This window comes from Equus przewalskii, chromosome 19, assembly GCF_037783145.1.
Source record: "Equus przewalskii isolate Varuska chromosome 19, EquPr2, whole genome shotgun sequence".
NCBI lineage: Eukaryota > Metazoa > Chordata > Mammalia > Perissodactyla > Equidae > Equus > Equus przewalskii.
This window is the reverse complement of record NC_091849.1, coordinates 10963107-10985818: the sequence shown is the minus strand read 5'-3', so window position 1 is coordinate 10985818 and position 22712 is coordinate 10963107. Positions and strand designations below refer to the sequence as shown.

The following is a 22712-nucleotide window of genomic DNA, read 5'->3' as shown; positions in this document are numbered from 1 at the left end:
CCTTCTCTCTTTTTTCTTGATGAGTCTGGCTAAAGGTTTATCAATTTTATTTATCTTTTCAAAGAACCAGCTCTTAGTTTCATTGATCTTTTCTTTTTCTTTCTCTCTCTCTCTCTTTTTTTTTTTTTTTTGTCTCTATTTCATTTATCTCCACTCTGTTCTTTATCATTTCCTTCCTCCTGCTAACTTTGGGCTTTAATTGTTCTTCTTTTTGTAGTTCCTTTAGGTGTAAAAGTTAGATTGTTTATTTGAGATTTTTCTTGTTTCTTGAGATAGGCCTTTATCACTATAAACTTCCCTCTTAGAACTGATTTTGCTGTGTCCCATAGATTTTGGACCCTTGTGTTTCCATTTTCATTTGTCTCAAGGTATTTTTTTATTTCCCCTTTGACTTCTTCACTGAACCATTGGTTGTTTAATAGCATGTTGTTTAGCCTCCTTGTGTTTGTATTTTTTCCAGTTTTCTTCTTGTAATTGATTTCTAGTTTCATACCATTGTGGTCAGAAAAGATGCTTGATGTGATTTCAGTCTTCTTAAATTTATTGAGATTTGTTTTATGGTCTAACGTGATCTCAAATGTTCTATGTGCATTTGAAAAGAATATGTATTCTGCTGTTTCTGGATGGAATGTTCTGTATATATCTATTAAGTCCATCTCATCTAATGTATTGTTTAAGGCCAGTGTTTCCTTAGTGATTTTCTGTCTGAATGATCTACCCATTGATCTAAGTGGGATGTTAAAGTCCCCTACTGTTATTTTATTACTGTCAGTTTCTCCTTTTATGTTGGTTAATATTTGTTTTACCTATTTAGGTGCTCCTATGTTGGGTGCATAGATATTTATAAGTGTTATATCCTCTTGCTGGATTGTTCCCTTTATCATTATGTAATGCTCTTCTCTGCTCTTGTTACAGTTTTTAAGTCTATTTTGTCTTATATAAGTACTGCTACCCCAGCTTTTTTTTGTTTCCATTTGCATGAAATATCTTTTTCCATCCCTTCACTTTCAGTCTGTGTGTGTCTTTACATCTGAAGTGTCTCTTGTAGGCAGCATATATATGGGTCTTGTTTTTTTACCCATTCAGCCACCCTGTGTCTTTAGATAGGAACATTTAGTCCATTTAAATTTAAAGAAATTATTGATAGGTATGTACTTATTGCCATTTTGTTAATTTTTTTTTATTTTTTGGTAGTTTTTCTTCTTCTCTTGCTTTCTTCCCTTGTGACTTGATGACTTTCTTTAGTGTTATTTTTGGACTCCTTTTTCTTTATTTTTTGTGTATCTATTATAGGTTTTTGGTTTGTGGTTACCATGAGGTTCATATATAACAACCTATGTATATAGCAGTCTATTTTAAGTTGATGTTCTCCTAAGTTTGAGTGCATTCTAAAAGCCCTAAATTTTTATTCCCTCCTCCCACATTTTGTTTTTGACGTCATATTTTACCTTTTTTAATTTTGAGTATCCCTTAACTTCTTATTGCAGATGTAGATGATTTTATTGCTTTTGTCTCTTAATCTTCATACTAGCTTTAAGTAGTTGATCCATTACCTTTATTATATATTTGCCTTCACCAGTGAAATTTTTTCTTGCATAATTTTCTTATTTCTATTTGTGGCTTCTTCTCTTCTACTTAAATAAGTCCCTTTAGCATTTCTTATAAGGCTGGTTTGGTGGTAATGAACTCTTAGTTTTTCCTTGTCTACAAAACTCGTTATCTCACCTTCCATTTTGAATGATAACTTCACTGGGTAGAGTATTCTTGGTTATAGGTTTTTTTCCTTCCAGCATGTTGAGTATGTTGTGCTACTCCCTTCTAGCCTGCAAAGTTTCTGCTGAAAGTCAGCTGGTAGTCTTATGGGACGTCCCTTATACATAATGTGTCACTTTTCTCTTGCTACATATAAGAGTCTCTCTTTATCTTTAATTCTTGGCATTTGAATTATAACATGTCTTGGTACAGATCTCTTTGGGTTGGTCTTGTTTGGTACTCTGTGTGCTTCCTGGACCTGGATGTCTGTTTCCTTCCTCAGGTTAAGGAAGTTTTTAGCTATTATTTCTTCAGATAAGTTCTCTGCCCCTTTCTCTCTCTCTTCCCTTTCTAAGACCCATATAATGCAAATGTTAGATAGCTTGATGTCATCCCAGAAGTCCCTTAAACTATCCTCATTTTCCTTTTTCCTTATTTTTGTTCAGTTTGGGGAAGTCCTCTACTCTGTCATCCAGATTGCTAATCCATTCTTCTGTATCATCTAATCTGCTGTTGATTCCCTCTAGTGAATTTTTCATTTCAGTTATATTCTTCAGTTCCTATTGGTTCTTTTTTATATTTTCTAACTCTTTGTTGAAGTTTTCACTGTATTCATCCATTCTTCTTCCAAGTTCGGTGAGCATCCTTATGACCATTACTTTGAACTCTTTATCAGGTAGACTGCTTATCTCTGTTTTGTTTAGTTCTTTTTCTGAATATTTGTCTTGTTCTTTAATTTGAAACACATTCCTTTGTCTCCTCATTTTGCCCAACTCTCTGTGCTTTTTTCTACATATTAGTTAGATCAGCTACATCTCCCGATCTTGGAGAAGTGGCCTTATGTAGAGAGAGATGCTCCAGGGATGTCCCCTGTGGGGGCTGTGTGTGTCCTTCTGTTGTGGCAGGGCCATGAGTGCTATGGGTATACTGGTAGGTGGGGCTGGCCCATAGGCCTGCTGGCTACTAGGCCCCACAGCATGTGGCCACTGTGGGTGCGTTGGGGGGATGGGGCAGACACCCAGTGCAGTTGGCTGTGAGGCCCAGTGACATACAACTGCTAGGGGTGTAGCAAGGGGTGTGCAAGGCCCTGCAGTGTGCAACTGTTGCAGGCGTGCTCGTGGGCAAGACAGACTCCTGGTGTAGCTGGTTATGAGACCCAGTGCTCCACAGACTGTTGTGAGTGCACTGGTGGGTGAGGCAGATGTCCAGTGTGGCTGGTTACGAGACCTGGCTGTGGACAACTGTAGCTGGTGTGCTGGTTGTGGGGGAGGGGGGGGGTAGGCCCCATGCTAACAAGCTCCAGGAAAGATTCCAAAATACTGACAGCTAGTGCCGTTATCAGCATGTCTGAATGAGGTGACAAATATGGCTGCTGCCAGTGTCTGGGTCCTTGGGAGGCGTCCCAGCTGCCTCCTGCCTCTCCAGGAGGCACTCCAAGCTTAGTAAGTGGGTTTCCTGGACCGTCTACTTTTCTATCTGATATTTTTGCACTGGTTTCCTGGTCAAGTGAGTCTGTGTGGGGGCCTTATAAGAATGGTTTTCCTTTCCCTGTAGTTCTGTAGTTTTCCTGGATGTAGTCCCTGTTAATTTTCAAAGACAGTTGTTTTGGGCACTCATCTCTTCTGGGCTGGATCTAAGGCCAGGGTGCCTAATGTGGAGCTCAATTCCCGTGCTCCTCCAGGACAACCTCCGCACCTTTGATATTGTTCCTGATTGTGAGTGCTGTGGCTAGGGTATGGTTTTTTCCCTCAGTGCACTGTATCTCTGCCTCTTCCAGCCCTCTTGGTGTTGTCCCTTGTTGTAGAGGCTCTGTTCGTCCAGTTTGCAGATCTCCCTCGGAGGAAATTGTTCCACCTGTAGTTGTAGATTTTTTGTGTCTGTGGAAGGAGGCAAGCTCAAGATCCTCCTGTGCTGCCATCTTCCAAACTCCCTCTCCTACAGTCCACATTCTTGACTACCATGGTGTGCTGTCATTCCTTCACTCATGTCTTTACCTCTGTGTGTTACACTCTTATAGAGGAATTAACTTAATTTATAAAGATAACTTTAAGCTTCCTGAGATCTTCTAGAACATCTCAATAGATTACAATACTAAATGAAAGCAGTTGGGCATATAGGGTTTTTATTTTTCATAATCCAGCCTTGTAATTTCTGTACTTGAAAAAACATTTTTTAGAACATGTTTTTTCTTGTTTCTCATTTTGTGTGGTGGCCAAAAATCCATTCATCTAAAAACACAACCTCTATCTATGATGTATGTAATGGAATTACTTTATTACCCTAAATTCACTTTTGGTATATTTATCTCTAATGGTAGCCATCATTGGGATGAAAGAGGGGAAGTAAAGAACAAAATTCAACAAAGCTATTTGTAAAGTTTGGTTGCTTCCGAATTTTTGCTAACTTAAATCACTTAACTTTGTGGACCTCTTGTTTAAAGCTGAGGTGATGACATAGAAGTTGTCAGATCAAATCATTTCACTGAAATAATTTCATTTGCTACCAAAATTTGTGATTTCTTTCCCCACTCCATATAAATATAGTATTTCATATTTATCTCTTAAGTTGTAGAAAGAGAGGAAATTTGGAAGGGGCTCTTTTAGAAAAGCACAATAAAACTGATTAAAGAAATGTAAGAACTCACCCAGAAAGGAAGCTTAATGGTGATTCTTTCACCTTTGTGTTAAAGCAGAATTTCAGGTATGACACAGTTATGAACCTGTACCAAGTAGCCTTGAGATATACAGAAGGGAGGTGATGTCTTTTTAAAGAGGGAAGACAGAGAGCATAGCTTGCCGCAAGTGAACTAATGGTGGAGTAAGAAAGCCAATGGTGAAATTTGTGTTCTCAACTCCTCAGTCCCTGTACACCAAACTTTTCTTTTTCCTTCAGGATGAAGAGAAAGTTCTATTCCTGGGATGAATGTATGAACTTGAGAGAAGTTAAGGTAAAATCCTAGAGATGAAGAGAACCCGGGAAGGCCTTAACTACCTCACTTAACTACATCTATCTCATTCCTGAGGACTGCGGCCAAGGAGATGATTCTTTCTCTGTGGGAAGCAGTCCAAAGATAATTGTATTCTCATGTTTTTCCTTTAGCTTCCTAAAATAAATTAATTTCTCATTTTTCTTAGAATGTCAGTGGAGAACAGAAAATAACTATGCCCTCAGATTTGAAAGTCTCTGACTTTTAAAAGAGCATTTTGGGGCTGGCCCGGTGGCCGAATTGTTAAGCTCGCGTGCTTTGGTGGCCTAGGGGTTCGTTGGTTCAGATCCTGGGTGCAGACCTGGCACCACTCATCAGGCCCTGCTAAGGTGGCATCCCACATGCCACAACCAGAAGGACCCACAACTAAAATATACGACTATGTACTGGGGGGCTTTGGGGAGGAAAAGGAAAAAAAAAAAAGAAGATTGACAACAGGTGTTAGCTCAAGTGCCAATCTTAAAAAAAAAGAGAAAACTTCTTAATGAGAGCATTTTAATTCATATTATCAACGGAACGACAACTTTTTAAATTACTATGTACCATTTCTTTATATTTTATGCTGCATGACTAGGATAAATTTTTGGAGACTTTTGCATTGAACTTCACATGGTAAAGTCAGAAAAAAGTTAGACCCATTTAACAGACTGAGGGAAAAAAGGGTACAGATTGAAACGTTTGGTAGCTATCATGGACTTGGTTTATTTTTGTACTTACATTCATTACTTGAAACAATTCCTGCTTACTTTAACTAGGTATTCTAAGATGTTTTTAGACATGTAAAATATTACAGATATTAAAACTGAACTCATTGATGAATTCAGAGGAAATGGGAAATGACTTAAGGTAATTATCATACCTAGCATTGACGATATTTTGCAACCTTCTCTAACTTTGCTGTAAGAATTTTAATGCTTCTTTGCTTTGTTGCAGTCTCTGAAGAAACTTAATCATGCCAATGTGATTAAACTGAAAGAAGTTATCAGAGAAAATGACCATCTTTATTTTATATTTGAATATATGAAAGAAAACCTCTATCAATTAATGAAAGACAGGTATATCTTTATTTTATGAAATGGTAATTTTTTCTCTTACCATCTCCTCCATGAGTTCCTTGGATCCCCTCAGGTTGTCACCCTTTACAATATACAGATTTATAACTCCAAGCGGTGGATTTAAATTAATTAGTTCTTTTTATCAAAGGATAACATGTAACAGTGAAGAACAACCAGCTATGACACATACACTGTTTTTCTGTCGTAATCTCTTAAAAGTCAAGATAAATATTTCATATAAACACATACTATCTATCTATACTTTTTGAAACAAAAATCTATCTGTGGTTTAATATTCAGTAATAAAGCTGGCCTTGGGAAAAATTGAGAAAATGATCTTTGTTGCTCTCCCAAGCATCTTATAAAAGGTTAATGAAAGAATGGAGGAAGAAGTGAAGTAGCTTTCAAGAAAGGATCTAATAAGCTCATTCATTAGGATGCTTAAGTGAATGATAAAATTTAATGTGTTATAAACCCCGGGGAAATTCTCATGATTTTTAAACCTATGAACAGAATCTCTAATGAGGGAGAGCTTCAGGCATCTGCTGTGAGCTTTGATATGATAATATTTTGGTGGTAACTTCTGTTTACGTCTGGGAGATTAATGTCCATTTTGCCTATTTTTAAAGCCAGTATTTTTTAACAAAAGATCCTAAAATACTTGGGAAGTAAATTTCTCAGTGGAATGATGTTGATTTCTCTCTCTGAGTTTCTCTCATAGACACATATACATATTCAACGTCTAAGGATGTTGAGTGAATTTTTCCTTAATTATATTTTTCCTTCTTTCAAAAAATACCTGTTGACTACCTATGTTCCAGGCTGATATCATTATAACATTAATAACAGTTAAAATAAAAGTGAAGAAAATTTCTACCCCTCAGAGTGGTGTTTATTTTTCTAAAGTTCTTTCTAGCCCTTGTATACAGGCATGCATGCTTTTTACATAGTTGTAATTTTAGTGGTGATACTTTTTTTTATTTCATTCATTCACTTACAAGCATTTTTTTATGCTAATGCATACTCTTCATAGTTACCATGGTTAGTATGTTCTGTTAAATAATGATACCAAGCTTCACTTATTTCTTTGAACTATTTAAAAGAAATAACTATCAATGGGAGAATAGGTTGGTAATTATAGTGTGTAATGTTGATGGAGTTATTTTGTAGCCATTAAAAATAAGAATTATATTGGGGCCGGCCCTGTGGCTGAGTGATTAAGTTCACACACTCTGCTTCGGTGGCCCAGGGTTTTGCTGGTTCGGATCCTGGGCGTGGACCTAGCACGCTCATGAAGCCATGCTGAGGCAGCATCCCACATAGCATGACCAGAAGGACCTACAACTAGAATACACAACTATGTACTAGGGGGGCTTTGGGGAGAAGAAGAAAATGAAGAAGAAAAAAAAAGATTGGCAACAGATGTTAGCTCAGTTGCCAAACTTAAAATAATAATAGTAATTATACAGATTATGAAAATGCTTACAAGTGCTTATAAAAAAACAGAAACCAAAATTGTATTTATGTAACATTGATATCTAATATAAAAGTTTTACATGCAAATGGATTAGAACTGGGTTAGAATACTGAAAAATCAAGATCTAGGCGTACCTCAGAGATACGGTGAGTTTGGTTCTAGACCACTGCAATAAAGTGAATATCGAAATAAAACAAGTCACATGGCTGTTTTGGTTTCCCAGTGCATATAAAAGTTATGTTTACACTATACTGTAGTTTATTAAGTGTTCAATAGCATTATGTGTAAAAAAAACTATGTACCTTAATTAAAAAATACTTTATTGCTAAAAAATGCTAACCGTCATCTGAGCCTTCGGTGAGTTGTGATCTCTTTGCTGGTGAAGTATCTTGTAAAAAAAACACAGTATCTGCAAAGCACGATAAAGCAAAGTGCAATAAAAGTAGGTATCCCTGTAATTTCTTAATCAAGTGGTAAGATTATGGATAATCTTAACTTTTTGGCTTCTAATACTAATTTATGCTCTTTAAATTGTATGAAATGATAAACATATGCATGGTATATTGAGATACAGTTATGAAGAAAAAGAAATTAAGTACAATTATGCGTCCTTAACGATAGGAATACGTTCTAAGAAATGCATTGCTAGGCAATTTTGTCATTGCGCAAACATCATAGATTGTAATTACACATATTTAAATGGTGTAGCCTACTACACACCAGGGCCATATGGTACTTATGGAACCACCATCATATATATGGTCCGCTGTTGACTGAAATGTCATTATGCGGCACATGACTATATGTATAAATACATAAAATATTACACTTTCAGTTGACTTTGACAATATATATAAACCTGTTGTTGTAAGTGGTTAATGCAATAGCAAATGAACACTAAAGAGTCAACTTTGGAATTTCATGATTCATTTTTGGATTACTAAATTAAATGGAAGGAAAGTTATATTGTTAAGAATATTATCAATGTGAAAGGTATAAATTTAACTGTTAACAATTGTATATGGTAAAAGGCTGTTTGAGGTTAAGTGATATTTTTACGCTTTGTTTTTGGTAGCTTAACTTCCTGAAACATTGTTTTGAGGCTCAAGATTAATTTAAAGGCCTTTTTTATTCAAGTACAGTCATGCGCCACATAGTGATGTATATAATGCTGGTACCGTAAGATTAGTACCATACAGCCTAGGTGTGTAGTAGGCTATACCATCCAGGTTTGTGTGAGTGCACTCTATGATGTATGCACAGTGACAAAATTGCCTAATGACGCATTTCTCAGAACGTATTCTCATCATTAAGCAACGCATGTAAACTTCTTTTCCATTTCAATTGAAGACCAATATACATAATCCTTTGTTCTGATACTATAACCGTACCTTCAGCATATAGCATTCTTTTTACAAATTTAAATTGTTGGCAAGGCTAAAAATATTGTTTCTTTTAAAATTTATTTTATAGTTTACAAAAGTTAGTTTTAAAAATATTTCAATAACATATGATCAGTACTATTTTCAAATTTGATATAAGACCAGTGTTTATCTTTCCCTGTCTGTTGTGTGTTTCTAGCCCATTTGGTGGGACATTTTAGAACATTACATAAGCATATAATACAATTAATAATGTTGAAAAATAGTCCATTTTCCATATGTTGAGAACATTTTGAATGAACACTCTAATCTAATTAATCATGCTGAAATAAAGATGTTAGAAAATGTTGAAATTATGATAAAGTTGAAAAGCTTAAAATGATTACTTCCAAAACATGGATGTCTTCAGTGTCAAAGAGGAATTAATTCAGGGTCAAAGAATTACTGTGTTGTTCGTATTAATTTGTAGCATTAATATTTTTCAGCCTTAATTTAGACCTTATTAGGATCTTACTTTAGGTTTTATGTAAATACCATATAAAACTGCGCTGTACAATACGGTAGCTACTAGTCACACGTGCCTATTGAATTCTTGAAATGCGGCTAGTCTGGATTGAGCAGTGCTGTTGTAAATGTAAAATAAATTACACACCAGATTTTGAAGACTTGGTGCAAAAAAAAAAAGTAAATTCATTAATAATTTTCTATATTGATTACACATTGAAATAACATTTGCTATATATTGGGTTAAATAAAATATACTCTTAAAAATTAATTTCACCTGTTTCATTTGCTTTTTTAATGTGGTTACAAAAAAAATTTTAAATACATAAGTGGTTCTTATTTGTGGCTCTTATTATATTTCTATTGGACAGTACCAATATACAGTACAGAACTGAAGCAGTTATGCCCCTAAAACTCTTAAAGCCTACATACTACAGATTTGCACACTTGGATTATCTGATAGTTATTAGTTTTCCAATTTACTTTGCTCCACTTGGGACACTTTAGAATTTAGCTATTGAATATTTGTGCAATACATTCAGTATTGGGTTTGAGTTTTCGCCAAACATCAAAAAAATTCTAATTTTCACATTTTAAATATATGACCTTTAACACTATAAAGCTATAAATCATACCTTTAGCCAGTATCCTGGAGGCCAGCGGGCTCCAAGGGAGAAGGAACATCCACCTTCTTGTTTGTTTTGGTTGGTTGGTTAACAGAATTACGTGACTGTTTATTTGTTCATTTCTTTACAGAAACAAGTTGTTCCCTGAGTCAGTCATCAGAAATATTATGTATCAAATATTGCAAGGGCTGGCATTTATCCATAAACATGGTAGGTTTCTTTTAAGTTTCATTTCCCTGCCTCTTTAGATTAGCCTCAGGGTCATGCACAGGAATTGTATATAAACTTAAATAATGTTATATTGGATAAGTACAAGTTTGGAGTATGTGCCTATATACACTGACATTTTTATTTTAAAAATTTAGAATTTCTATAATTCTATATAAAATAGAATTTCTATAATCTATAACTATCTTCCTCTGTGCCAGAATTTTTTAACAATATCATCGTCAGCCTTTAGTCTCAGACATCATAAACCCATCCTGCAAGCTCATCCCCCTAATTTTACCATGGAAATGAAAAAATATATATGATAAGGCCCCTCTTTTGGAAAAGACTGGAATGCTTTGATCTACCATAACCAATTATTAACATTTAAATAGTTTAAAGCAGCCATGCTATGGTATTTTATAGTTTCCTTTTGTATTTACATTTAGTTGTTTCTATTCCTTGAGAGAAATTAAGGCAAGTGCTTGTCCTTATTTTTTTGAATTTCTTATTTACATAATCCTAATTCATATAGTTTTTTGCATATAAAATCAAAATAATTAGTCCAAAAAGTTAATATGATTATTATGAAAATGTTCAGTAACCATTTGTGTAGAATCACTAGATGTTTAGGTACGGAATTGGAAAAGTCAGTGCCGTACCATTGCAGCATTCTGAACATGGGTATTCAAAAATCACCGTCATTAATCTCCTTTCGTCTTTCATCTGATATTTTATGTTTTCTTTTCTCATTTCTCTGCTATAGAAAATAATTTATTTTCTAAAAATGCTATGCAGAATTCCATATAGGCACTGTAAGAACATTCCTGAATCCCCAGTTTTTTGTTTTATATAAACTATTAAGGTCTTTAAAAGTCTAAAACCCATGATAATATGTTACAATCCATTGGTAAAAGTCATTTATTATTAATTCCGTGGAAGTAATATGTGCTATTTTACTTGTTCATAATGGCTTCCTGATCTTCAGCCCATTTTTAAAGTCTAGGCAGCATGGTAGCTCTTGATATTCACCTGCGTTAATTTATGCTAATGAAGCAAGAGTGACATGGGAAATCAAGTGCCTTAGGAATTCTTTGATTTTTGGAAAGAGCTTTGTGTTTCACTGATATTTTTTTAGGCTAGTAATAAAATTGGTTTAGATTCCTGGGATGTATATCAACTATCAGCAACTTCAGCGCATAAGGGATTAAGGAGGAAGTTAGCTTGGAATTTAAAAATTGTTGCTGAAAGTAAATAACATATGAATAATATAGAATTGGCTTTATAATTGACTATGTAGTGATTTGGGAAACCAGACCCCAAGAACAATAGACATTTTTATAAAAGCTAAATTTTCCTTGCTATAGTTGATAAGCATCTCAGATATAATACTTTGAGAAAATAGAGATTTTTAAAATAGTGGCTGTCAAAATATGAGACTAATATTTTACTTAAAATAGGGCCAAGTTACCAATATATTTATATTAGTAAGGATGGGGAAGACCTCCACTGTACAAATACGTAATTGGCTTAATTCTCTAAGATTTTATGGATTAAGTCACTTTACCATCACATGTGTTCCCATTCTCTTTTCATATTATAAAAGTGTAATGTATTTCCCTCAGAAGTTAGTGAATCGGATCTTAACAGCTATTTTGAGTAAGAAATACCAGGTAAACTGAGTACAAAACAGTTGTAGGTGACATAAGCGTAGAGCCCACGCTGGCTTTGAAGGGTTTAAGAAAGTTTAGACTTAGGAAGTCTTCGTAACCCAAAGCTACATGAAAACCGTCTCATGAGCATCACCCGTGACCCTTACCAGGCCTGTTCTTTGCAAGATCATTGGACCTCAAGCCATCTGTGTGCAAACGAGTGTCCTTCAGATCTCCCATAGGAATCCACAAGGAAGCTTTTACGTATTTCTTCTTCCTGGCTTTTCTGCCCATTTTGTCTGGGCTGCCCTTTAGCTTCTGTAACTAACCACTTATTTTATATATTGAATTGGTAATATAAGCATTATAATTATTGGGGTTTTCAAGAAGGCAGCTACCAGGGCGAACTGAGCTGTTAAGTAAAATAATTTTAACTGAAAAGATTAGTTAAAATATGTGGAGTTCCATTTTTGCTTAGTGGACTTTTCAAACAAGTGATTATACTCGAGGAATCCCCTGTAAACCACAATGGGAGGGAGCAGCAGTAAGACCAGCGGCATTGACGTGAGCCGGATTATGAAGTCCTCCTCAGGTTTAATTCAGCCCTTCTCTCTGGCCTCCACCTCCTCATCTCTTACACAACAGTGATCATAATATCTCCCTAAGGTTGTTGTGCCAGTTACTGGAGATAATCATAATATGGCAGTATTTAGCCCAGCGCCTGAACTTACTGGATTCACAGATCAAAATACATGTTAAGTGGACAGTTATTTTTAATGATCTTATATACTGAGTGAACTTTCTTGTCAAATTATTTTAAAAGCAGGGTCCCCACATCCCACCACTTTTTAGACAATAAATATGGTTTATTTTCTTCCTCAACTTCCCATTTCTAATCACAAGAGAAAGGCTCAGCTATATTTTGTTTATAAATCAAATATGTTTAAACATGGTGATTTATTGTTGTTTTTCCTCTCTGTATTATCAAGGTTTTTTTCATAGGGATATGAAACCAGAAAACTTGCTTTGCATGGGTCCAGAACTTGTGAAAATTGCTGATTTTGGACTTGCAAGAGAATTAAGGTCACAGCCACCATACACCGATTATGTATCTACCAGATGGTGAGTAGTTTCGTGCAGCTCTCCAGAGATATATATCTATGCTGAAGTCTTCCCATGATGGATTGTTACATATCCTTCTGGAGGTTCCGTATCCAGCATTTAAAACAAAGTATGGAATTGAATTTTGTATTCTTTGGAGAAAGAGAAGGATTGGTCATGACTATACTGATTAATGATATAAGAGAAGGAAAAAGGATTTCATTCATTCATTCAACAAATATTTATTGAACACCTACTTTGTGCTGGATCCTATCTTAGGCTCTAGGGATGAACTAAACAGAAAAAAAATTCTCTGCTTCATGCTGCTTACATGACAACCAATACACAATAAACAAGTTAAAAATATCATGTCACCAACAGAAAGACATACACATGTTCATCAAAACACAAGTAATAGTCCCAAACTGCAGACTACCCAAATGTCCATCCCCAGTGGCATCATATATTCACCCAGTGGAATGCTTTACAGAAATGGAATGAAAGGTCTACAACTACCTGCACAATCTGGATGAATCTCACATATGTTCAGAGCAAGAGACCAAGCAGAAAAAGAGCACAAATTGTATGATTCTAGTTATATAAAGTGCAGAAATAACTAATGTATGCTGGTAAGTCAGGATGGATGGCGGTTACATGGTGGGGGGTGGGTGCAGGGTAGGTGGGGACTGGAAGAGTGCAGGAGAGGACCTTCTGGAATGCTGATTACACACAGTTTCTTGATCTGGGTCCATGGGTGTGTTCTGTTTGTGAAAATTCATCAAGCTGTACTCTTATGATAGGTACATTTTTCTGTATGTACATTATACTACAATAAAAACAAGTTAAGAATATGTATATCAGATGGTGACACATTATTATTGAGAAAAATACAATATGGAAAGGGACAGGGAGTTGGGGGAGAGAGAGGAAGGTTTATGGGATGGCCAGATTTCATAGGTCATTGTGAGGGCTGTGGTGGCTTTTTAACCTGAGTGAACTGGGGAGTGCCTGGAGGGTTTTGAGAAGAGCTGTGATGTCACCTGACATGTTTTAAAAGTATCACTCCGGCTGCTGTATTGAAAATAGCTTTAGGGGCCGGCTCCGTGGCCTAGTGGTTAAGTTCGCGTGCTTCGCTGCGGCGGCCCAGGGTTCGGATCCTGGGTGCGGACATGGCACCGCTCGTCAGGCCACGTTGAGGTGGCGTCCCACATCCCACAACTAGAAGGACCTGCAACTAAGATGTACAACTATGTACCGGGGGGTTTGGGAAATAAAGCAGAAAAAAAAAAGAAAATAGCTTTAGAGGAGCAAGGGCAGGGCAGGGAGACCAGCTGGCAGGCTGTTACAATAATTCGGGCAGGAAGTGGTGGTGACTGGAATCTGTTGGCCGTGGAGGTGGTGAGAGGTGTAGGATGCTCGGTATGTTTTTAAAGTAGAGCGAACTTGATTTCCTGATGAATCAGATGTGGGGTATAAGATAAAGGAGCCAGACTCTAAGGTTTTTCCTGAGCAACCAGAAGGATGGAGCTGGCACTAATTGAGCTGGGGCTGCTGTGGAGCTCTGGGAGGAAGGCACAGTTCCGTTTGAGGGTGAGATAACCAAGGGGATACGTTCAAGTCAGTGGCTGTATCTGTGATCTGGAGTGCAGGGGAAAGGGCTGGGCTGTAGGCATACATTTAAGGAGACCTCAGTGTCAAAAATCACAAGATTGGATGAGGTCCTTAAGGGAGCGAGTGAAGTTGGAAAAGAGAAGAGGTCTGAGGACTGAGCCTAGACAGAGGGACTATATGTCCTAGTTTGCCCAGGACAGCCTCAGCTGATGCCTGTTATCAACAGTTTCATTAAAATGAGCCCGGATAGGTCTGATAGACCAACACTTTGTGCCTCCTGCTTCCTCCGAGGTCTTATCTGGTAATGTGAGAGACGCATGAACAGTGAACCAAGTTTGCACTTTAACACGTGGCTAATTCGGAGATTTCCCATCTCTTTATCCGACCCTTTCCTGGAGCGATGTAACAAAATGCGCTTAGGCAGGAGTGGCTGTCAGCTAACTCGTTTGTCCTGGGTGCTGATGGAGTAGTATTTGATACGGCTTCCCCTGCCAGGCACATACATCCCAGCCACTTGTACAACATCCTTTGCCATTACCTTTGATATGCCATTGGTGGGGTCATGGGAAACAGAAAGTTACAGGTTAGGTGTACAGGAAATATGTGTGGGAGACAAACACTCAGGAGTGTACCTGTGGGGCATATAGAAAGTAGTGATCTGAGTGTTCTTTTTTACAGTGATTATTACATAGTGTAAAATCTACAACTATTTTGCTGTTTGGCGGTATGGTTTGAATTGTGTCCCTAAAAAGATACATTGAAGTCCTAGCCCTTGGGGCCTGTGAATGTGACCTTTTTTGGAAATAGAATCTTTGCAGATGTAGTCAAATTAGGATGAGGTCTTTAGGGTGGGCCCTAATCCATTATGACTAGCGTCCTTATAAGAAAAGAGACACACAAGGGGTAGTCATGTGAAGAGACAGGGAGAAAGCCATGTGATGATGGAAACAGAGATTGGAATGATGCATCTATAAGCCAAAGAATGCCAAGGATTTCTGGCAACACCAGAAGCTAAGACAAAAATGCACAGAACAGATTTTTCCCCTAGAGCCTTCAGAGAGAGCGTGGCCCTACTGACCCCTTGCTCTCAGACCTCCAGCCTCCAGAACTGTGAGAGAATGCGTTTCTGTTGGGTTAAACCATCCAGTTTATGGGACTTTGTTACAGCAGCCCTTGGAAACTCATACATTTGGTAATGCTTTTTAAAAAACTTATTTTGCAATGAACTCTTTTATCAGCAATGACCTCCAAAAAACAGAAGTGCATATTTAGAGAAAAATTCAGTATTTTTCTGTTTCTCAAGAGAAGTTGCTGATGAATTTACATAAAATATTCATTGGTATTGGCCGTCCACCACAGGGGCCATAGTCACAGACCTGGTGAAAACCAGAACACACTCATCTGCCGAAGCAGCAGCAGCATCTGTTTCAAAAGTTGACAGCTATCTTAAGAAGTCTATGCCAAAGGCAGCTGTCAGCAAGTGCAGCTTCACAAGATGAGTTTACACATTACCATGTGAGGCACTGCTTTTCATTTAGATGAAATGAATATTCTAACTTAATTTCACTCTTTTTTAATTCCAAGTTTTCTTAAGCAAGTATGAAAAGTTAAAGCAATTGGCTGTGAATTTATAGACTTCTTTAGCAGAGAAAGAACTTCACAATTAAATGATGCCAGTTTTAAATGAGAGTCATCAAACTCTTCAAAGAGAAAAATCATTTACCTTATTTCTAATCATGGTTTGATTTTTTTCATCACAATTCATAGAAACAAAGTAAAGCTTTTGAAAGTTCCTTCTGTGTAGGTGAAATGTCTAACGTTGCCACAAATGCTACTGTAATTCCAGTTAAAAAGTTCAACATTTAAGATAAAATTATTGTTTTTGCAGTGATAATACAAATGCAGATTTCAGTGGGGCACAGCATCATAAATCACCATTTTTTGATGCTTTCCTGACTAAATTAAGAAAACTAGAAAGCAGAAATGTATTTGGATTGGTTAAGATGTATATCTATTTTGTAACTGCATCAAAATAAGCAGTTAATTTGTATTCTTATCAATCAAAATACAAGTTGTAGTTGTCACACTTTACAAATTACACATATAGACATACAGAAAGCAACTGGAATACAAAATTTTTATGATGACAAAAATCGATGATATCAGTTTGATGACATCATCAAAAATTGATGCTGTTGACTGCAAAAAATACTTCGGTGTGGCAGTGTGTGGTTCTCTCTTTGCTGTCTGTCATTGGAATTTTAGAATGGTTTGAGCCTCTGAAGAACTACTTTGTAAATCAATTTAAGTGATTTACAGTGGTATCTAGCTTCTTTGTAAAAAAGTCCTTTATATTGTGGCTGCATTTTGATCCGAATCACTTGGAAATCTTCAATCAGGATTTTCAATAAATGCAGTGGCCAAAAAGCCAAAGCTTTCAAAGCTCATAGCTAATTGTAATTATTGAAAACAAAGTTTGCAAACAGGAAGACAATGATATTTATCCCCACAAAAGCAGGAACCGCACAAATTACACGATAAGAGCTGAAACAGTGTACTAATTTTACTTTTTAAAGGTATAATTGGATTTGGAAAGTCTCCTCTTGCAGGAAGAATCTTTTGAGGGAGCTTCTGTTTTCAATTGGGTAAATTTAGATTTGACGCTGAAATTGAGAAGACTTGTTTTCAGCATCTAAATTTGGCAAAACATTCAAAACAACCTTGTCTCATAAAAATATTTGTCAAAACAGATAACAAGTGTTGACAAGGATGTGGAGAAACTGGAACCCTCATACATTGCTAGTGGGCATGTAAAATGGTCCAAAATAATCTGGCAGTTCCTTGATGGTTAAACATATAGTTACCCTGTGATCCAGCAATTCCACACCTACGTATATATCCATGGGATATTAAAACACGTGTCTACACAAAAACTTGTACATGAATATTCATAACAGCATTATTTACAATAGCCAAAAAGTGGAAACGACCCAAATGTCCATCAAGTGACGAATGGATAAACAGAATGTGTAGATCCATACAATGGAATATTATTCAGCAATAAAAAGAATAAATACTGATACATACTACAGCATGGATGAACCTTAAAGACATGCTAAGTGAAAGAAGCCAGTCACAAAGGACCAGATAGTATATGGTTCCCTTGATATGAAATGTCCAAACAGGCAAATCTATAGAGACAGAAAGTCGATTAGTGCTGGGGGCATAGGGATGTTGGAGAGGTGTGGGTTTCTTTTTGGGGTAACGAAAATGTTCTAAAATTGTGATGATGGGTGCCAACTCTGTGAATATACTTAAAGCCATTGAATCATACTTTTAAATGGATGAACTGTATATGATGTGCATTATATCTCAATAAAGCTGTCGAAGAAAGCTACTCTGAATGGAAGCAAAAAGATAATACCTTGAAACTTTTGAGCTGAAATATTTACACATTTCAATGTGAAAAAAAGAGAATTGAGAATATCCTCTACCAGGTACCTTTGCTCTTCTAAAGAGAGTACTTTTCTCAATTAAAAATACTGTCTATTGAGGGAATCAGCACTTTCAAACTGATAAGCAAAAAGAAGGGAAAAAATATATACTATTCAGGAATAATCTCTGTTAATCTTTTGTTTTCTGTTGTAAATATGGATATAATCTGTAAATATGGATATAACGCTTTGTAACATTATACAGCGGTTCCCATTCAGAATAAATCTGCTTCCATTCAGAGTCCCCTCCTTTTTCTTAATACATCATATAGCATTTATTTGCATATCTGTTCATTTGAGTTCCTATCTTAGGCTACTTGGACATTTCATTTATACAGTCATGTGTCACTTAATGATGGGGATATGTTCTGAGAAATGCTTCCTTATGTGATTTTCTCGTTGTGCAAACATCATAGAATATACTGAAGGGGACCAAAATTTGCCACCCCACAATGTGCCTCTTTAACATGAGGATTATTTTAGGCTGATTATTTTTAAGGAACAAAAGACTCAGAAAATTTTTCTTGTTACCTCCCCCTTAACTGCCTAAAAGAATTCAGATTAAAAAACCTGTCTCAGGAAGTGAGCGATCATCTTAGCATCATGTGAATTAATGGTAGACAGGAAGGAACCTAGAAAAGCCTGTTTGTTGGGCTCCCCTCTGTTCTTCTGTTTCTGTGTGGCCAAACTCTTGTTTTCCACAACGTTTGCTCCTTTCCACCTACCTGTGAATTGCCTTCCTTCTCTTTGAAGTCCTTGACTCTTCCCAGCCCCTACATTTTCTTTTGTTTTTAGCTGAGGATGGTATTTAAGGTGAGAGCTTCAGCCATTTTGGTGAGTTTTCATGGGTTTCTCTCATGTGTACAAGTTATTAAACTTTTGTCCTATTAATCTATCTCATGTCAATTGAATTCTTAGGCCAGCCAGAAGAACCTAGAAGGGGAGAGGAAAATTTCTTCCTCCCCTACAGTACTTACACAAACCTAGATGGTATAGTCTACTATACACCTAGGCTATATGGTACTAATCTTATGGGACCACCATCTTATATGCAGTTTGTCATTGACCAAAATATCGTTATGCAGCACATGACTTTGTTTCCAGCCCCACTAATTGTTTGTGGTCCGGGAAGATGTCTTATGTCCAGTTTAACCCCAGAACATTGTGCAAAATGCCTGATGCACAGAAGGCACTTAATACCTGTTCTTTGACTGAAATTCATGACCAAACAGAATAGAATCCTACTGCCACTCTATCTTGGAAACTACAATCAAAATTGCCTGTTTTGGTTTTCATTTTCATAGGTACCGTGCTCCTGAAGTTTTATTAAGATCTTCAGTTTATAGCTCTCCCATTGATGTGTGGGCTGTTGGGAGTATAATGGCTGAACTGTATACATTAAGACCACTTTTCCCAGGGACAAGTGAGGTTGATGAAATCTTTAAGATTTGCCAAGTTTTAGGGACTCCCAAAAAAGTAAGTACTCTTGTCTTACGTTGTTATAACTTTTGATTATTTATGACTTTTGCCTAGCTATCTGATATTTTCATTTTCAAGTAGGCGTATGATTTAATGGTTAATTTTCTTATATTCCTTCATTTTTTTAATTGGGGTGGGATGAGGATTACAAGAAGTCAGAATCCCACCAGATGGAAGGAAAAAGGTGCTTGCCTTTCTTTAAGAAGCTACGGAAAAATACTGTATTTTTAGGATTCTATATCGTATTTACGTTTGGGTTGATGACCAGCTGCTGACTGCACAGACATCCTTGCTTAGACTTTTCCTACTTGCCCTGTGAATGTCCTTTGGCATTAACTCATTAACCGCAGGTGTCCTGGACCTTATTTTCTCTTAACCGTTTCTTGTTTCCTTTTATATACCTTTGCCATGGATATATGACTTCTTGAACTGAGTACTTTTCAATTAACTATAGCATTCAGCTAGACCTCACTTTCTGAGGTATACTTAATAATTTAACTATATATAATTATATCCTAATTAAATTAGTATGTGCCTTATAGTTAACATTAGACAAGTAAACATAACTATTAAAGCTTTAGCATAATAGTCATTTCCAAGCTACGTGTGGTTTTTAAATTGCATGCAATGTATAACATATAATGGGGATCTTTGTAATAATCAGCCTCTTTCTAAGATGCTTGTCCTTATTTGTTCAGAGTCACCTGGGTATCATCATCAACATCAAGATCCAAATACTAGACAAGACTTTAATATTTCGAACTTTATAAAAATGCTTTCTCGTTTTTTCCTAACCCTCAGTTCAATGTTTTCTATACTGTTTGTAGCGCTGAATTGTATACGTGGTCTGGTATTTCATTCTCACATTTATTTATATGAATCAACATTAAAATTCTCACACAAGTGGTTTTTATATTATTACTATGTTTTTCAATTGATTACTAAAAACAATTTTCATTTTGCTCTCCACCCTACCCCCCAACTTACATCTCCCTCAAACAGAGTGACTGGCCAGAAGGCTACCAGCTTGCATCCTCGATGAACTTCCGCTTTCCCCAGTGTGTTCCTATAAACTTAAAAACTCTTATTCCCAATGCCAGTAATGAAGCTATTCAGCTTATGACTGAAATGTTGAATTGGGACCCAAAGAAACGCCCAACAGCAAGCCAGGTAAAATGAATCTCCTCAGTATACTTTTTTTAAATTTTGAGATTTTACAGTATCAGGGATATTTTCATTTACAATGACAAGTATATTCTCAACCAGGTTTTACCACGAGAATTAAGCTCTAAAGCCCTAAGGCATCCAGTGTATGTAATGAATTAATTCTAGGCATGTAAGATCCTTGGGAGAATTGCAAAAATAGCAATCCAGTGATTTTCTATGTTTTGTGTTTCAAATGAGCAACCCTATGAAGGTGAAGCTGAAAGGAATACATCTCTAATGATAAAAATTCAGGCAATGTGACAGGCTAGTTAGGAACAAACTTGTCCTGGGTGGTAAAAATGCATCTCTTCAATTATACAATATGGTAGACCTTCTGAAGCTTTCCTTATGGTTTGGGGTGATTCTTGTTCACTCTCGGGCTCCCACAAGAGGGCAGCATGTGGTACCCATGCTTGGCTCCTTTGTGACCACACCTTACAATGTGTCTCGAGTCTCATGGTCTTTAAAACACAAGGGTTTTAAATTAAAACCATGGGCTTAAATTAAAAAGGGCTTAATTGAAAAAGTCATAATAAGCTTTAGGGTATTGTTATTATTATTTAAATATAAATTCAGTGTTAAAATTACCGAAAAATTATTTGACTTTTTAAAAATTTACCTTGAGAGGGGCTGGCCCGGTGGCATAGTGGTTAAGGTAAGAAACAGATGAGTATAAAAGCAATAGAAGAAACCACAAAGGAGAATTCAGAAGATTTGATCAAATAAAAATTAATTTTTTTCCTGTATGAAAATCTTAAAATTGAGAAACAAACAGTGGGAATTATTTTTTAACAAATGTGACAGCTATTTTCTAATGTTTCTAAACAATTATTACGTTTGTAATAAAAATATAACACAAGTCTTTAAAATTTACCTAAAAAAGAAAAGTGGTCATGAGACATGAAAAAAGAAATCACATAAAAATTACTAAAAATGTTTTTTAAATGTTCAACCCTGTTCACTATCATAAAATGCAAGTAAAAATAGTTTAAAGGCTACTTCTCTAACTAATGGAAGGCAATTTTGCAATGTACATAAAGAAGCTTAAAAGCAATCAGAAAGTTGGATAAACATATATGCCCAGGGGCCGGCCTGGTGGCTTAGTGGTTAGTTTCTCGCACTCTGCTTTGGCGGCCTGGGGTTCACAGGTTCTGATCCCAGGCATGGACCTACACACCACTGTGACAGCATCCCACATACAAAATAGAGGAAGATTGGCACAGATGTTAGCTCAGCAACAATCTTCCTCAAGAAAAAAATAAAGATACATGCCCAAAGATATTCAAAGCTAATTAAAAACTGTGCTTTGGAAGTATAAACCTAAATGATTCCAAGGAGACATTTAAGTACACATCCTTAATATGGACTGTTTTGCTGCCATTCAAAATGTAATTTTTAAAAATAAACCATTTCAGAGATTTCTCAAGCTCAAATGCTAAATTTAAAAATAGGCTATAACATTATACCTATACCATGATTTTACTAAAAATATATACACATGTTATATGACTAGAAAGAAATACTGAAAAGGAAAACATCAAAATGTGCGCAGTTGGTGTAGGCATTAGAGATAATTTAATTTCTTCTTGAGAACTTTCTATACTTTCTTTATCCTCTGCAGTGATCAAATATTCCCTTAATAAACAGGAAATAAGTTATTTTTTAAGATTCTCCTTGAAGGATGGTGGCTGGTATCTTAAAGGGGAAAAGTTGTTGCAGATGAAGCTTTGAAATTACAAAACACATTCAAAAATATGCTAGCTCCAAAATATGCATTATTAGGATTATTGACATACTGACTAATCAACGTGACAATTCAGAATTTAACTGCCTTCTGTGCATCAGGTACTGATGTATTTAAATCATCTATACTGTTCAAGTTCCTCTTAGCAATATTTATGTAATTAGCACATACTTCAGTTGTGGTAGGGGACATTTTAGAATAAAAACTCTTTCCACCTCTGCCAAAATTTAGCTTGCTGCCCTTACCCTCTTTTTTTCCCCACTTTTTAGTGGAAGCGGGAGACCCTAGTTAGGGGGAGGTTAAGCTGTAGGATACAGGGACAATGTACAGAGCTTCCTCTGTCCCTCTAGAAACTGCCCTGACACAGCTGAGAAGTTAACTGGCTCAGGGCTCTGCTTACATGGGTGGGCATTGGTTCAGAGCAGGTGGTGCAGGC

General features: G+C 36.3%; 1 protein-coding gene across 8 annotated transcripts in view; it reads left to right on the top strand.

Annotated features, from left to right (window-relative positions):
- The window catches only part of MAK (male germ cell associated kinase), a 64613-nt gene that overhangs the window by 17424 nt on the left and 24477 nt on the right, over positions 1-22712 (top strand). For all 8 annotated transcript variants that reach the window (XR_011529593.1, XR_011529594.1, XM_070584047.1 and 5 more), the window contains exons 3-8: positions 4645-4699; positions 5672-5793; positions 9913-9992; positions 12631-12763; positions 19152-19323; positions 20329-20496. Coding sequence is in view for 6 of the 8 variants with exons in the window: in XM_070584047.1 (XP_070440148.1) it covers positions 4645-4699; positions 5672-5793; positions 9913-9992; positions 12631-12763; positions 19152-19323; positions 20329-20496 (730 nt within the window). In the remaining 2 variants the exon portion in view is untranslated. The remainder of the gene's footprint in view (positions 1-4644; positions 4700-5671; positions 5794-9912; positions 9993-12630; positions 12764-19151; positions 19324-20328; positions 20497-22712) is intronic.